General features: G+C 42.9%; 1 protein-coding gene across 17 annotated transcripts in view; it reads left to right on the top strand.

Annotated features, from left to right (window-relative positions):
- Positions 1–19,017, top strand: part of evla (Enah/Vasp-like a) — a 66,398-nt gene that overhangs the window by 35,209 nt on the left and 12,172 nt on the right. For 8 of the 17 annotated variants that reach the window (XM_090211581.1, XM_090211573.1, XM_090211575.1 and 5 more), the window contains 3 exons: positions 7,568–7,742; positions 8,861–9,038; positions 17,150–17,207. In XM_090211581.1, the coding sequence (XP_090067707.1) occupies positions 7,568–7,742; positions 8,861–9,038; positions 17,150–17,207 (411 nt within the window). Of the gene's footprint in view, positions 1–7,498; positions 7,743–8,860; positions 9,039–10,059; positions 10,523–17,149; positions 17,208–19,017 lie in introns of those variants that run through there. The other 9 variants (XM_090211582.1, XM_090211574.1, XM_090211568.1 and 6 more) reach the window with 3 other exon arrangements.

Genomic DNA, 19,017 nt, shown 5'->3' with positions numbered 1-19,017 from the left:
TTACCAATGATATAACAGACAGTGTGTGATGCTCGGTTGTGGTCTATCATTCGGGTCTGTTCAGGTACGTTCCACTGAACCAGCAGCATTCAACAATTACCCTGCCCAGCAACAAAAGCTCTGCCTGCTGGCTAGCTGGGCATCACCCTCTCACTGCCTGACGCCTGCTCTGCCTCCAGGGTTCCCATGGAAACCCTGACTTTTCCCAGGCAAAATGTAATTTAGTTGTGTTGATGGGGAAATTAGGCCTATACAGCCTGCTTTTAGAAAAAGGCTGCCCCTAACCTAACTGTTTATTTACCAACGCACCCATTTTAGTAGTCCTAGACAGGGTCAGGAAACCAGGAGTGTGTCCATTAGTGCACATCATAGCTAAACGTTTTGCAACTAAAAACATAAAATCCCCCAGCAAATGTTTAGAAAGTTCAAGCTATCTTACTGTATTTCTACACAATTTCAAAACTCTAAAAATGATTTTTGGAGAACAGCAACAAAAAAACAAGCAAAAAAATGACCCCAGCCATTATCACATTGGTTTCTGTAGCTTCATTCACCTCAGTCTATCTACAAACACATAGCCTATTAGCTATAATATTAACCGCTAAACATGAACTCTGCCCCTGGGATTTAAAACTATAATTTAATACGTACAGAGGGATCTGTTAGCAGAAAGAGTATTTTTATTAACAAATGGTTAACAAATAAATTCGCTTTTTTTAAAATTTGTTTTACAGACATTTTTCTGCAGTTCTACACATTTTGCCATGACTTATGCCAGATTAATATATCAGTAGGTGACTAACAAAATCAAAATGGGGGAGACCTGGAGGTCAGGGTCCCTGGGCACTAACTCTACGGCCAAGTGTAGATAGCCAGCTAGACTAATTTAGTGAATGTCAATGATTGACGTATAGGCTTGCTGAATTCAAAATGCTAGAAACGTGGTGGTATACTTTCTCCTAGTTCGCCCATGAGGCTTCTTTTACATGGTTAAGCACTCAGTGTAACAGAAGCCTCCATCCAGCCTCTCAATCCCACTGGCAGTAGTCTAGCTAGAACACATTTACAGTGTGTCACCGGAGGCATTTGTCTCAACTCCTACTTCTATATCCTTCTAAGCCTGTAACGGATTGTGAACTAACTCTCTCTGTGTAATTGTTTTGGATTGTCCAATGAAACAGTCAGATGCAAGGAGAGCCGTGTGTGTGTGTGTGTGTGACATGAGTCATGAGAATTTCAAGGTATCCCCAAAGCAGAAGCTAATCCCGGATTAAAATGGTGATGTGTTTGAGCACTTCTGTCCAAATCTCAGTGAGCAAAACTGTTTTTAAAGATGTCATTTCAAAAGCACAACTGGTTGAAATAACTCACACACACGTACAAGGGGTGAGTAATGTTATTTAACTACGGGGTTATTGACTGGATATATTGACTGGATGTTCCTTAAAACTAAATAATTCAAACAAAGAGAAATTACACACATAGCCTGTCCACGGCCATTGAATTATTCAGGGGTCATTTTATATCCTCTATGAAACAAAGACCCAGAATTAGTGTCTATTTGTATCTATATTTCATATTTTATTGGCCATAAGAAAGTACTTATGCATTTTTTTTAAGGTGTAGTCTTCCACATAAGGAAGACCAAACAGGGTTTAAACCCAGAGTGATTGGCGAGGAGAGTGATTGGCGAGGAGAGTGATTGGCGAGGAGAGTGATTGGCGAGGAGAGTGATTGGCGAGGAGAGTGATTGGCGAGGAGCGTGATTGGCGAGGAGAGTGATTGGCGAGGAGAGTGATTGGCGAGGAGAGTGATTGGCGAGGAGAGTGATTGGCGAGGAGAGTGATTGGCGAGGAGAGTGATTGGCGAGGAGAGTGATTGGCGAGGAGCGTGATTGGCGAGGAGAGTGATTGGCGAGGAGAGTGATTGGCGAGGAGAGTGATTGGCGAGGAGCGGGATTGGCGAGGAGCGTGATTGGCGAGGAGAGTGATTGGCGAGGAGAGGAACAGTCGCCCTCATGTCCTCAATTCAAGCGGGTATCCGTCAAATTGCCACGTACGTTTTGCGATATTACATCAACGAAAGAAGTTACATCAAACAACGAACACTGTGTCCCCCCCCCCCCCTCTTTAAAGGTGCAGTACGCTGCAACCTACTTGAACCAGAAAGACGGTTGTTTACCACCAAGTGCTTATATTAGCATTAGCTGACCACAAACCAATGTAAATCAGTGTAGTCTACCCCAATACACACTGGGTATACCAAACATTAGGTACACCTTCCTAATATTGAGATACCTTGGACTCTACAAGGTATCAAAAGCGTTCCACAGGGGTACTGGCCCATGTTGATTCCAATGCTTCCCACAGTTGAGTCAAGTTGGCTGGATATCCTTTGGGTGGTGGACCATTCTTGATACACAGAGGAAACTGTTGAGCATGAAAAAACCCAGCAGAATTGCAGTTCTTGACAGACCTGTCACCCACTACCATACCCCATACAAAAGCACTTAAATATTTTGTCTTACCCGCCCTCTGAATGGCACACATACACAATCCACATCTGAAGTGTCTCAAGGCTTAACAATCCTTCTTTAACCTGTCTCCTCCCCTTTCATCTACACTGATTTGAAGTGGATTTAACAGGGGACATCAATAAGGGATCACAGCTTTCACCTGGATTCACCTGGTCAGTCTATGTCATGGAAAGAGCAGGTGTTCCTAATGTTTTGTACACTCGGTGTGGAACGTTTTAAAGATGTGTCGCAGTTCACATGCTCGTACCATCACTCATAGGGGCAGTGCATGATTTCCAATCTGCATGATTTGACCCTTCGCATTGTGTCGTGTAGGTCAAGACATTTCCCACTCTGGTGCTTCTACACCTGCATTGCTTGCTGTTTGGGGTTTTAGGCTGGGTTTCTGTACAGCACTTTGAGATATCAGCTGATGTACGAAGGGCTATATAAAATAAATTTGATTGATTGATTGATTGTCACCCTGACTTGCTGTTCTGTCACCAGTTTTAGCTTAGTTGTGTTTGTCACGCCGCCCTTTTCTCCGAGTTATTTTTCCGTCCCCAGCGATTGCGAAGCATTTGAATGAAACCCAATGCTTCACAGAGAAGGCATGTTAACCATCGACCCCAAAATGCCTCCAGAAATAGTTTGTTTTTGTAAGTGGATCTGTCAGACACTAAGGAACTGAGGATCATCTCAGGGACATGGGGTGGTCTTTGTGCTGTATAGAAGTGCCTGTTGTGTGGGTAAATGAGTTAAATGTTACAAAAAAGAAATAGAAGTCGTAATATCCTTCATTGCTAAGTGATATCCTTCATTGCTAAGTACTACTTGACTGAGTAGCACACTGGTGAACTGTGCCTACAGATTAGTCTAAAGTAAGATACCAGAGCTAGGTTTTCTGTCAGGTTTGGCTTATTGTGGTTTCATTTGAATGGCTTTTATTGATTCCATATCGATTGAGGTATTGACTTCCCAATTTGTAATGTGGTAGATTAAGATGCACTCACACCTTCTGCTTCATGTATCGCTGTTAGCCTTTAGCCGTTAGCCTTTAACCTTTAGCCTTTAGCTGATAGCCTTTAACTGTTAGCCGTTAGCCTTTAACCTTTAGCTGATAGCCTTTAACTGTTAGCCGATAGCCTTTAGCTTTTAGCTGATAGCCTTTAACTGTTAGCGTTTAGCTGTTAGCCGTTAGCCTTTACTTCCTTCTGCTGAGATACTATTTCACCTACTGTGTCAAACTACTCCTCACTCAAAGCCTCAAATGAAGCACAACACACACTGTCCTCTTCTTCCTAACTGGCTGAGCTGTGATGTAAAGGGTAGGCCTAAACCAAACTTGCTATATCCAACTGCATGTTCAGTGTCTCCTCAAGGGCTGACTGTACAATGATTGGATATTTTTTGTGTGTCTGTAATTGATTGATTTGGGCTTACAGATTTATTCTAAAACATACCAGACCGCACTTCAATTGAATTTGAAAAGCACTCGCAAGGATAGTGATGTTGGCTGGTTCTGTGATGTTTGTGTGATGGATACTGAGGAGTCTTGAGAATGTGTCAGTCAGTGCCAGGCTTGTGAGGCTTACAGTAGGGTAGTAATCGAGGAGGGACAGCTCTGGGTCCCGACATGCTTTCAAAGCCTCACCCTCTAATATTATTGTAGCATTGCACATCTACTGGTACACCATATGTTGATAGAGGACGTTCTGAGTCCTGCACTAATACAGCCTCAACCATACACGGTGCTGTGCTGAGACATGGCTGAAGTGTCAGCCTCCATTTTCTCTGTCTCGTAAGGAGGAAGGAAGCAGATCAAAGAGGAAGGTCACATGCTGGCATTTGAATGCTGGCGAGGCCCTAGGGGCCTTGGAGACAAGACAACCTGTCTCTGTGGTGGAATCTTTAATTTAGTTTGGGATATTAATATGGCTTTTTTGGGGGATATTGGAAAGAATTCCAGAAATATACTTATTTTGCTTTCCGTGGTGAGGCACCCACTTTGTAAAATATTTCCTTTAAGAATTGCTGTCTAGAAATGACAGCTGTGAATGCACAGTGCTAATTTGACAATAAAGACTGAGAATGTTGAGTAGCTGAGTATTTAAAGCCGTTAGAGCAGAGCTGTCCCTGTGGTATTCACGGTGAACATTAAGAAACTTTTCGTCACTTCACAGTCCCCTGAGGGCGTAAGTCACTCTCATTTCTTAGACCTTTATGAGTGAAGCAGCTATAGCCTGTCATGTTGTCAGGAATATTACACCACATTACACCATATTATACTGTAATGAAACAGGGAGGGAGGGACATCCGCGCTTATAAACCCAGGGTCGTTACAATACTATATTACACCATGTTATACTATATTACACCATGTTATACTATATTATACCATGTTATACTATATTACACCATGTTATACTATATTACACCATGTTATACTATATTACACCATATTATACTATATTACACCATATTATACTATATTACTCCATGTTATACTATATTACACCATGTTATACTATATTACACCATGTTATACTATATTACACCATATTATACTATATTACACCATGTTATACTATATTATACCATGTAATACTATATCACACCATGTTATACTATATTACACCATATTATACTATATTACACCATATTATACTATATTACACCATATACTATATTACACCATATTATACTATATTACACCATATTATACTATATTATACCATGTAATACTATATCACACCTTGTTATACTATATTACACCATATTATACTATATTACACCATGTTATACTATATTACACCATATTATACTATATTACACCATATACTATATTACACCATATTATACTATATTATACCATGTTATACTATATTACACCTTGTTATACTATATTATACCATGTAATACTATATTACACCTTGTTATACTATATTACACCATATTATACTATATTACACCATATTATACTATATTATACCATGTAATACTATATTACACCATATTATACTATATTACACCATATTATACTATATTACACCATATTATACTATATTATACCATGTTATACTATATTACACCTTGTTATACTATATTACACCATATTATACTATATTACACCATGTTATACTATATTACACCATGTTATACTATATTACACCATGTTATACTATATTACACCATGTTATACTATATTACACCATGTTATACTATATTACACCATATTATACTATATTACACCATATTATACTATATTACACCATATTATACTATATTACACCATGTTATACTATATTACACCATGTTATACTATATTAAACCATGTTATACTATATTACACCATATCACACCATTTCACACAATATCACACCATATCAGGGGCGGCAGCGTAGCCTAGTGGTTAGAGCGTTGGACTAGTAATCCCTGAGCTGACAAGGTACAAATCTGTTGTTCTGCCCCCTGAACAAGGCAGTTAACCCACTGTCCCTAGGCCGTCATTGAAAATAAGTATTTGTTCTTTAACTGACTTGCCTAGTTAAATAAAGGTCAAAAAAATAATAATCATACCATATTGTTATTCATACCCTTTCATATCTTACCCCTTCGTCCATGTACTAAAAAAACATTTTGTCGATGTGGATTTTTCTTTATTATCAATTGAAAGAAGGACACCTACATGTATTGTAAAGGTGAAGCATGGAAGTTTCTCCACTTATGAGGAGTTGGCATTAGTGCTTTGAAATGTACTACGGCTGTACTTGTTCACCACATAATTCAATAGTTTAATTCTTGTTGTCGATAGGAATGGAGAGTTTGGAATCAAGCCAGTCTGTGCCTGGGCCAAAACCATGATGTGGATGCACATTCCCAATTTATCTGGTTTGACAGATAAATACCTCACATCTGGTGAACAGATAGTTAATTAGACGCTTCTGTTTTCTCTCACCGTGTTATTAGCATAGATCAACGACACACATGTTTCCTGCCCATGTCGCCGAACATTCTGAAATATGCAATTATGATACCACGACGCCACTGCAAAGCAAAAACACAGAGAGAGATTTTTTTTTCTCGGAGGGGTTGGGGTTAGTGTGCTTGTTTATAGGGTTTTAAATGGCTGTCCCTCCCTCTTTTTAGGGACATACTGTCAAATTTCAAACGGTACCATTAGATAGGCGTGGTTCCTTTGAGAGTTCTACTACTGAAAAGGCTTGCTAACAGTACGGTACTACACAGCACCGCATCCACCAGTAGTAGGAGACACAGGGGTTAGAGGTCAACAATAAGGACATAGGGTGAATCTCAAACATATTTCCTCGATTCCTTGCTTCCTCTCTCCTCACCTCCTTCTCAAAACCCATTGGACATTCTCCTCCAATCCGTTTTGAGAAGAAGGGGAGGAGAGGATGCAAGGAATCGAGGAAATATGTTTGAGATTCACCCTATGTCCTTATTGTTGACCTCTAACCCCTGTGTCCTCCTCCACAGTGAACAGAGTATCTGCCAAGCCCGCGCCTCAGTCACGGTGACCTCTAACCCCTGTGTTCTCCTCCACAGTGAACAGAGTATCTGCCAAGCCCGCGCCTCAGTCACGGTGACCTCTAACCCCTGTGTTCTCCTCCACAGTGAACAGATTATCTGCCAAGCCCGCGCCTCAGTCACGGTGACCTCTAACCCCTGTGTTCTCCTCCACAGTGAACAGAGTATCTGCCAAGCCCGCGCCTCAGTCACGGTGACCTCTAACCCCTGTGTTCTCCTCCACAGTGAACAGAGTATCTGCCAAGCCCACGGCTCAGTCACGGTGACCTCTAACCCCTGTGTTCTCCTCCACAGTGAACAGAGTATCTGCCAAGCCCGCGCCTCAGTCATGGTGACATCTAACCCCTGTGTTCTCCTCCACAGTGAACAGAGTATCTGCCAAGCCCGCGCCTCAGTCACGGTGACCTCTAACCCCTGTGTTCTCCTCCACAGTGAACAGAGTATTTGCCAAGCCCGCGCCTCAGTCACGGTGACCTCTAACCCCTGTGTTCTCCTCCACAGTGAACAGAGTATTTGCCAAGCCCGCGCCTCAGTCATGGTGTACGACGACACCAGTAAGAAGTGGGTTCCAATCAAGCCGGGCCAGCAGGGCTTCAGCCGCATCAACATCTACCACAACACGGCCAACAACACCTTCCGCGTGGTCGGGGTCAAGCTACAGGACCAACAGGTAGAGGTACACATACGCACGCACCTACACATGCAAACACACGCACACACACCAATTGCCATTGTCTGGGGGAATTTGTCTGTTCTAGTAATGTTAGTCATTTCAATGGACATACAAATCTTGATGTAGATCTGTTGGAAGACTTTTCACACCGCAAGCCTTTACAGATCTCCACCACACTGTCTTTAGTTATAGAGATCATCTCCACCACACTGTCTTAGTTATAGAGATCATCTCCACCACACTTTCTTAGTTATAGAGATCATCTCCACCACACTGTCTTTAGTTATAGAGATCATCTCCACCACACTGTCTTAGTTATAGAGATAATCTCCACCACACTGTCTTAGTTATAGAGATCATCTCCACCACACTGTCTTTAGTTATAGAGATCATCCCCACCACACTGTCTTTAGTTATAGAGATCATCTCCACCACACTGTCTTTAGTTATAGAGATCATCTCCACCACACTGTCTTTAGTTATAGAGATCATCTCCACCACACTGTCTTTAGTTATAGAGATCATCTCCACCACACTGTCTTAGTTATAGAGATCATCTCCACCACACTGTCTTAGTTATAGAGATCATCTCCACCACACTGTCTTTAGTTATAGAGATCATCTCCACCACACTGTCTTAGTTATAGAGATCATCTCCACCACACTGTCTTTAGTTATAGAGATCATCTCCACCACACTGTCTTAGTTATAGAGATCATATCCACCACACTGTCTTTAGTTATAGAGATCATCTCCACCACACTGTCTTAGTTATAGAGATCATCTCCACCACACTGTCTTAGTTATAGAGATCATATCCACCACACTGTCTTTAGTTATAGAGATCATCTCCACCACACTGTCTTAGTTATAGAGATCATCTCCACCACACTGTCTTTAGTTATAGAGATCATCTCCACCACACTGTCTTTAGTTATAGAGATCATCTCCACCACACAGTCTTAGTTATAGAGATGATCTCCACCACACACATTCGTTACTAGTTATCTCTATAGTTATGTAAGACATATTTATCTCTATAGTTAAGGTACATTGAACTAAGCTGACCATAGTAATTGGTGAATAATGAATGAATGAGTAATTGGCTGTCTGTCTCTCAGGTGGTGATCAACTACTCCATAGTGAAGGGGCTGAAGTATAACCAGGCCACGCCCACCTTTCACCAGTGGCGCGATGCCAGGCAGGTTTACGGCCTCAACTTCGCCAGCAAAGAGGAGGCCACCACCTTCTCCACCGCCATGATGTTCGCCCTCAACACGCTCAGCTCGCAAGACGGAGGTGGGACCCTTTCCCGTGTGGAAGTAATCATTCTGTCCATCTGTCTGCCTGTCTGTCCACCCGTTCGTTCGTCCACCTGTCTGTTTATGTCACAGTCAGGTTTAGATGGACTGTAGCTAAAACTGATGTGTACTAATTAGCAGTTAATCCCGGCACGTCGGCTACTAATTATCGGTCGAAGTGCAAATCTTTTTATACAGTAATTTCAAGCCTGTATAGCTCCCCTATAATTTAAGGATTGTTGGATTAACATAATATTAGGTTGAACATGTTTAGGTTGTAACAAGAATCATCTATTTTCAGAAACGCTCTCAACCTGTTCAGTTTACACTTGGTCCAGCCAATGACATTGGGGCTGCAGGTGCCAGTCAGTCTGGTTGCTGGGTCGATCTCCACTGAGTTCTACCTCCCTCTGCTGGACATCAAGCTCTAGAGCGAAAACAAGGCCAGACATACTGTATCTCTATGGCTCTGGGTGAAAGCTTTCAGCAGCGTGTGTGGGAATGGAAAGCAAACCATAGAACCCATAGAACCATAGAACCCTGCCAGACTATAAACTCTGTTTAAAGTTGTGTTCAGTAGGGCACATTGTAACAAAACATTTAAAATTGTTATGAAACGGAAAATGTAAAAAAGCATTTCTTAGTTTAAATATAGCCTACCTATTTCACTTATTTATTTGTTAACTATCTACTGAACACAGCCCAGGCTAGAGCCCAGGGTGCCACACTTGGATACGTGGCCTGGCAATATAGATGGCCGATTGCAGACACTTGTGATAATACTGTATGCCTGAGAGCGACACTATCGAAAACAACCATTACAGTTAACCCTGACAACCATTAACATTACACCACCAGGACAGACACTTGCACACATCAATGTAAAGAACTGTGGTTAGATGAGATGGATGGTGCAGTCTAGTTTATGGCGACATAACTAGACTGTATACGAAGCCTTACTCTTAAGAAATAGCACATGGGCCTCTCCTGTTACACGTTGCTGCTACTTATAAGCTGTTGGGATGGGGAGTCCGGTGGCGGCCCCATTCCGTCCCCTAGCCTTCCTATTGGTGCACAGCCTGGCTAAAATACCCATGGAGCCAAACTGTCTTAGACCGCCAAATCTCACATGGCACTCTCCTTTTTTTGGTAAACCTTTTGGGGAACAAGAGGGGGCCATGTTGGAGGTGAGCTGAGCTATGGGGCTCCACACGCAAACCTAAGGTGCGCTCCTTCTGTCCAGGGAATGCAGTCACAGGCATTTTACTGCTTTATACCTGCTACTGGGGTCCCATCTTGGAACACCCGGTTCGTGGCTAATGCTATTCCAGTAGCCTGGACAGCTGCCTAACTAGAAGCCATAGTTAGTACCACACAGTAATAGCTTGCTAAAGAACTGCAGAGAGGGTCTCACGATGAGTCTTACTCCAGAGATGTCACCAGCCACTGTCAGAAGGTGCACTTCTGCGAAGATCACCCTCAGTAAGTACTGTTCCCGTGATGACAGTTGATGCAGGGTAGGTGATAGAGGGAGGGGCTGGATCAGGGCTATTTACTGCATGATGCTGCGGCAGACAATGTGAGGCTGGTGGTATTTGGCAACACCTCTCTCACCTCTTTCATTGTAGGGCTAAAATTTGGAAGTGATGTTTTGGAAATCCCTATGTTGATGTTTAAGCTTAAGCTGTATGCGTTTCTGTTGACTGCCAATTAAAGTTTTCCATTCAACACAAATGTGGACTTAAGGGGCCCTAATGGGTCAAAGTAGCTTTTATATTTCATATTTTGGTAGCCACAGCCCCACGGGGTGTTAAGCTGTGGCTCCTGAGGTTTGAAATACTCTTTAATAGCATCATATTTAGCTCAAGAAATCCCAATTAGGCAATTAGGTAATCACCATCTGAGTTAGAGAGTGAGAGAGAGAAAGTAGGCCTTGTTTTGTTCCTTGAGGGCTTCTGTGCACAGGCCTGATCAAGCCCAAGCACTCCCCTGGGGCACTACGTCTCTCACCTCACCATGGCAACAGCCAGGACCCCCTAATGTCAGGCCTCTCATTTGACACGTACACAACCTTCCTGTTAACATCTGTAGATGTGTTGTGTTGATAATAACCCTTGATAGTGTTAATGGTGTTAGCTCTTGTGTCACTAAAATAAAACCCTTTAATTGTGCAGTCAACTAGGCTGTGAGGCTGCAGTTGGCAAGTGGTATTGACTAGAGTGGCCCACGTTGTTGTATTTTAATAGTTCCTTTAAAATATTAGGAAATACTTGACCAGCCCAATACCAACCTATACCCTACCTAACGTTTAGTTACTTTACCAGCCCAACACCAACCTAGACCCAATCTAGCGTTTAGTTACTTTACCAGCCCAACACCAAACACCAATCTAACATTTAGTTACTTTACCAGCCCAACACCAACCACCAATCTAACGTTTAGTTACTTTACCAGCCCAACACCAACCACCAATCTAACGTTTAGTTACTTTACCAGCCCAACACCAACCACCAATCTAACGTTTAGTTACTTTACCAGCCCAACACCAACCACCAATCTAACGTTTAGTTACTTTACCAGCCCAACACCAACCACCAATCTAACGTTTAGTTACTTTACCAGCACAACACCAACCACCAATATAACGTTTAGTTACTTTACCAGCCCAACACCAACCACCAATCTAACGTTTAGTTACTTTACCAGCCCAACACCAACCACCAATCTAACGTTTAGTTACTTTACCAGCCCAACACCAACCACCAATCTAACGTTTAGTTACTTTACCAGCCCAACACCAACCACCAATCTAACGTTTAGTTACTTTACCAGCCCAACACCAACCACCAATCTAACGTTTAGTTACTTTACCAGCCCAACACCAACCACCAATATAACGTTTAGTTACTTTACCAGCCCAACACCAACCACCAATCTAGCGTTTAGTTACTTTACCAGCCCAACACCAACCACCAATATAACGTTTAGTTATTTTACCAGCCCAACACCAACCACCAATCTAGCGTTTAGTTACTTTACCAGCCCAACACCAACCACCAATCTAACGTTTAGTTACATTACCAGCCCAACACCAACCACCAAAGTTTAGTTACTTTATTGTGTCTGGATTTGGAGGTTTGGTATGTCTACCAAAAGAAAGCATCACATTGTATATTAGCTTTGCAGTGGTTTCATTTGATGGCAAATGGCATATATTATACATGTTCTTAGCTTCATGTATTCCAAACTAAACCCTGAAAAGATAAAAAATCAAGATCAGGTTGGACTAATTGGCTCATAGAAACCATCATAGATGGACACCAACTGATTCTGGTGAGTATTTTGGCTGTTGTTATGCATTAGCTGTAGCTCTGTGCTCCACTATTAGTATTCATCTTGACGCCTCATCTGGATATGTGCTCAAATGAATTGCATAGCCGTGCAGATAACCATCACCTGCTAAGAAGGGGAGTTTAGAGGAGCCGTGCAGAAAACCATCAGCTGCTAAGAAGGGGAGTTTAGAGGAGCCGTGCAGAAAACCATCAGCTGCTAAGAAGGGGAGTTTAGAGGAGCCGTGCAGAAAACCATCAGCTGCTAAGAGGGGAGTTTAGAGGAGCCGTGCAGAAAACCATCAGCTGCTAAGAAGGGAGTTTAGAGGAGCCGTTCAGATAACCATCAGCTGCTAAGAAGGGGAGTTTAGAGGAGCCGTGCAGAAAACCATCAGCTGCTAAGAAGGGGAGTTTAGAGGAGCCGTGCAGAAAACCATCAGCTGCTAAGAAGGGGAGTTTAGAGGAGCCGTTCAGATAACCATCAGCTGCTAAGGAGGGGAGTTTAGAGGAGCCGTGCAGATAACCATCAGCTGCTACGAAGGGAGTTTAGAGGAGCCGTTCAGATAACCATCAGCTGCTAAGAGGGGAGTTTAGAGGAGCCGTGCAGATAACCATCAGCTGCTACGAAGGGAGTTTAGAGGAGCCGTTCAGATAACCATCAGCTGCTAAGAAGGGAGTTTAGAGGAGCCGTGCAGATAACCATCAGCTGCTAAGAAGGGGAGTTTAGAGGAGCCGTGCAGAAAACCATCAGCTGCTAAGAAGGGGAGTTTAGAGGAGCCGTGCAGAAAACCATCAGCTGCTAAGAAGGGGAGTTTAGAGGAGCCGTGCAGAAAACCATCAGCTGCTAAGAAGGGGAGTTTAGAGGAGCCGTTCAGATAACCATCAGCTGCTAAGAAGGGGAGTTTAGAGGAGCCGTGCAGATAACCATCAGCTGCTAAGAAGGGGAGTTTAGAGGAGCCGTTCAGATAACCATCAGCTGCTAAGAAGGGGAGTTTAGAGGAGCCGTGCAGAAAACCATCAGCTGCTAAGAAGGGGAGTTTAGAGGAGCCGTTCAGATAACCATCAGCTGCTAAGAAGGGAGTTTAGAGGAGCTGTGCAGATAACCATCAGCTGCTAAGAAGGGAGTTTAGAGGAGCTGTGCAGATAACCATCAGCTGCTAAGAAGGGAGTTTAGAGGAGCTGTGCAGATAACCATCAGCTGCAGAAGGGAAGGGAGTTTAGAGGAGTGTCAAAAAGAATGTTAACAAGGCATCCCAAGTCATCTTCTATCAGAGAGCTGCAGGCTGAGAGAACAAAGGAGAGGAGACAAAACACACACACACACAAAATCACAATCACACACACACAATTACACACACACACACACATACACACAAAATGTCACACACACACACACTAAATAACAAACTAAATAACTCCTGCTAGGCTGTGTATTGATAAAGCACTAGTACATACATTGCAGTAATAGGACATGATTTATATTCATATACTGTGTTCAAAAACAGGGGGCAGAAATGTGGTGGGGATGGTTGGCTCTGTTTGATGATGGGATATTAAAATATTCCCCCTTCATGAGATGATGACTGTGGGACATGAAACGGTTTGAGGTTGGGAATGAATCATGTTTTAGAAAGCGTTTACAGCACTTTATTCCAAAACCGCAGTCATTTTATTCCAAAACAACTCAGCCAACATCCTCGCCTTAGTTGCTCATTGAGAATGAGGTGAATTCATTATGATGTCAGTAATGTCAACCCGAAAGCCGAAAACAAAAACAAAATTAGACACTTCAGATGGTTGGATATGGTAGGACAGAGGAATCCTCTCTGTTTCAGAGGCAGAACTCCAGTTACCCTATGAGCAAAAGACATTGAAAATACTTAGGGTGGCAAGTAGCCTAGTGGTTAGAGCGTTGGACTTGTATGTGAAAGGTTGCAAGTTCAAAACCCCGAGGTACAAATCTGTCATTCTGCCCCTGTTCCTAGGCCGTCATTGAAAATAAGAATTTGTTCTTAACTGACTTGCCAAGTTAAATAAATTGAAAATATAGTATTTTTGGTTGAAAGGATATTGAAAAGATGTATTTTCAATGCCTTGTGCTCACTGGGTAAGCAGTATCCATATAAAGATGTTCCACGTGTCCCTCATGCCGAAACACACCCAGCGGAAATGACACCCAACGGCAATCTAGTGTTGCAAAGGGGCGTCAAGGGTTTATTGGTTGGTATTCCTGATATGCAGTAAGTGATCTCCCCTTTTATAATAGGCCTCTCTCAGAATAGGCTCTCCTCCTCAGTTAGCTGAGGAAGTAGAGTATGTCTCACAGTCACCCCTTCACACACACACACACCTCTATGCACAGTCACCCCTTCACACACACACACCTCTATACACAGTCACCCCTTCACACACACACACCTCTATGCACAGTCACCCCAGTGGGTATGCAGCACCCCAATGACGTTCAAGGGACGTCATAAAGACATCAAGTAAAGACCTCATATATTGGTTGTTATGCGGTCAGTAAAAAAAAAATAATGTTAAAAAACCTCTAGTATACCTCACCACGAAGTCATAATGACAGTCTGCTGGGTTGGGGGTTTCTGCACCGGGCGATTGTCTCTATGCTGGGTTGGGGGTTTCTGCACCGGGCGATTGTCTCTATGCTGGGTTGGGGGTTTCTGCACCGGGCGATTGTCTCTATGCTGGGTTGGGGGTTTCTGCACCGGGCGATTGTCTCTATGCTGGGTTGGGGGTTTCTGCACCGGGCGATTGTCTCTATGCTGGGTTGGGGGTTTCTGCACCGGGCGATTGTCTCTATGCTGGGTTGGGGGTTTCTGCACCGGGCGATTGTCTCTATGCTGGGTTGGGGGTTTCTGCACCGGGCGATTGTCTCTATGCTGGGTTGGGGGTTTCTTGTCTCTATGTAGTTAATTTATTGATCCTGGTGTTGGGTCTCTTGACAAAGACTGGTGAAGTTAGACGTTGATCCAATGGAAATTAAGAATATTACATTCCATCCAATCATGTTTGCCCTTGAATCTGGTTTGGGATTGGCGATCAAGGATTGGCTGGGTTCATGCATATGTTGTGTTGAATGCAAAATGCACTGTATGAGCTGTACACAGATGTGGGAAGGAGGGGAGGGCAGGTCAGGTCTATTCTGGTCTACCGTCCTGCTGGGCCTGTTTTGTTGAGGTTTCCTGTGGAAATGCCTGTGGTTTGCATCAATCATGCTGTAGGAAAAAACACAGTATCTCACTAGTACACAATGACAACATCAAGCTTGTGACCAATTAGTTGGAAGCATTTGCTGTTTGTTTTGGTTTTGTTTCAGATTATTTTGTGCTCAATAGAAATTAATGGTAAATAATGTATTGTGTCACTTTTATAATGTAAATAAGAATAGAATATGCTTCTAAACACTTCTACAATAACGTAACAACAGCAAATTCATCCAACAAATGTGTAGTCACAAGCTTAATGTAGTTGTTGCGTTCTATAAATATGGATACTAATCTCTTTTTACTACTTTAATACACATACTGTATAAGTGAATTTGTCCCAATACTTTTGACCCCCTAAAATCGGGAGACTATGTACAAAATTGTTTTTGTCATTTCTGAATGGTTCACCAGATATGGATGAAAATACTTTAACCAAAAATCCAAACTTTTGGAGTATGGAGCCAAAATAAGAAAAAATGCTTCACTGTCCCAATAATTCCAGAGGCCACTGGTATTGTTATACTGTGTGTAACCTCAGTCATATTTATCCTGTTGAATGTACCTCTACTACTACAGGGGAGGGTGTGGCATGTCAAAAAAAGTTGGGAGTTTACATACACTTAGGTTGGAGTCATTAAAACTCGTTTTTTTCAACCACTCCACAAATTTCTTGTTAACAAACTATCGTTTTGGCAAGTCGATTAGGACACCTACTTTGTGCATGACACATGTCATTTTTCCAACAATTGTTTATAGACAGATTATTTCACTTATAATTAACACCTGAAGGTACCACGTTCATCTGTACAAACAATAGTACGCAAGTATAAACACCATGGGACCACGCAGCTGTCATACCGCTCAGGAAGGAGACGTGTTCTGTCTCCTAGAGATGAACGTACTTTGGTGCGAAAAGTGCAAATCAATCCCAGTACAACAGCAAAGGACCTTGTAAAGATGCTGGAGGAAACGGGTACAAAAGTATCTATATCCACAGTAAAACAAGTCCTATATATCGACATAACCTGTAAGGTTGCTCAGCAAGGAAGAAGCCACTGCTCCAAAACTGCCATAAAAAAAGCCAGACTATGGTTTGCAACTGCACATGGGAACAAAGATTGTACTTTTTGGAGAAATGTCCTCTGGTCTGATGAAACAAAAATAGAGCTGTTTAGCCATAATGACCATCGTTATGTTTGGAGGAAAAAGAGGGACGCTTGCAAGCCGAAGAACACCATTCCAACCGTGAAGCATGGGCGTGGCAGCATCATGTTGTAGGGGTGCTTTGCTGCAGGAGGGACTGGTGCACTTCACAAAATAGATGGCAACATGAGGCAGGAAAATTATGTGGATATATTGAAGCAACATCTCAAGGAAGTCAGGAAGTTAAAGCTTGGTCGCAAATGGGTCTTCTTACTATGATGAAATGTCAGGAATGGTGGAAAACTGAGTTTAAATGTATTTGGCTAATGTGTATGTAAACTTCCAAATTCAACTGTAGGTCCTTTCATAACTAGCTAGAAATATTCCCCTGTTTCTGTTCCCCACCACAGGCCCTGCTGTCCAACGCCAAAATGGGCCCTCCTCAGAGGACCCCGATGTGCAGAGGAGGTAAGAACCTCCGACCTTCAGAAAGACACCAAATCAAGCTCAGTGTACAGTAGAACACACAGTAGAACACACAGTAGAAAACACAGTAGAACACACAGTAGAAAACACAGTAGAACACACAGTAGAAAACACAGTAGAACACACAGTAGAAAACACAGTATAACACACAGTAGAACACACAGTAGAACACACAGTAGAAAACACAGTAGAACACACACAGTAGAAAACACAGTAGAACACACACAGTAGAACACACAGTAGAACACACAGTAGAACACACAGTAGAACTAAGACATTACACATATCCTTTATCATATCAGGCCTACCACATCAGGCCTACCACATCAGATCTACCACATATTCCCTACCACATCAGGCCTACCACATCAGATCTACCACATATTCCCTACCACATCAGGCCTACCACATCAGATCTACCACATATTCCCTACCACATCAGGCCTACCACATATCCCCTCCCACATCATGCATACCACATATCCCCTACCATATCACACCTACCACATAGCCCCTACTATATATCTCCTCCCACATCAGGCCAACCACATTTCCCCTACCACATCAGGCCTACCACATAGCCCCTACCACATATACCCTAGTCCCTACAACATCAGGCCTACCACATAGCCCCTACCACATCAGGCCTACCACATCAGGCCTACCTCATATCCCCTACCACATCAGGCCTACCACATAGCCCCTACCACATCAGGCCTACCACATAGTCCCTACAACATCAGGCCTACCACATAGTCCCTACCACATCAGGCCTACCACATAGCCCCTACCACATCAGGCCTACCACATAATCCCTACCACATAACCCCTACTACATAGCCCCTACCACATAACCCCTACCACATAACCCCTACCACATAACCCCTACCACATAGCCCCTACCACACAACCCCTACCACATAACCCCTACCACATAACCCCTACCACATAGCCCCTACCACATCAGGTCTACCACATATCCAGTGGCTCGTGCTGTGTTCTTAGTCCACTCTAGTGGTGGAAAGAGGTACAGGTCAAGCAGCTTGAGGTACTAGACTCCTGTACAGTCAAGCAGCTTGAGGTACTAGACTCCTGTACAGTCAAGCAGCTTGAGGTACTAGACTCCTGTACAGTCAAGCAGCTTGAGGTACTAGACTCCTGTACAGTCAAGCAGCTTGAGGTTGAATGAAAGAAACTGATGATGCTGGTACTGACTGTAATTTAACCACACCAGAGCAGTATACTACAAAGCAAGATCAATGAGTTAGCCAGCTAACTTTGATAAACATTCAGAAAAAAAATAGTTTCTGGTTCATTAATGAACCTAGACTTGAATGTTGGTTGTTGGTTGAAACAATTTAAATCAATCCATGTCCATTGTAGACATATATTCCTAAAACATCAAGTTATTTCTGAACAATGAAGTATGTTAGCTGGCTAACAATTATTTTGTTATTATTCTTATTTTATTTAACTAAGTCAGTTATGAACAAATTCTTATTTACAATGATGGCCTACTGTGGAACAGTGAGTTAACTGCCTTGTTCAGGGACAAAACGGCAGATTTTGACCTTGTCAGCTCGGGTATTCGATCTAGCAACCTTTCAGTTCCTGGCCCAACGCTCTAACCACTAGGCTACCTGCCGCCTCTACATTCTAACCACTAGGCTACCTGCCGCCTCTACATTCTAACCACTAGGCTACCTGCCGCCTCTACATTCTAACCACTAGGCTACCTGCCGCCTCTTTGATCTTGCCTTGGGATCTTTTTTTATAAGTGGTGCCGGTACTC

The sequence above is a fragment of the Oncorhynchus mykiss genome, chromosome 19 (genome assembly GCF_057628025.1).
Source record: "Oncorhynchus mykiss isolate SJ-2025 chromosome 19, ASM5762802v1, whole genome shotgun sequence".
NCBI lineage: Eukaryota > Metazoa > Chordata > Actinopteri > Salmoniformes > Salmonidae > Oncorhynchus > Oncorhynchus mykiss.
The sequence above is the reverse complement of the archived record's forward strand: the minus strand, read 5'-3'. Positions and strand labels throughout refer to the sequence as shown.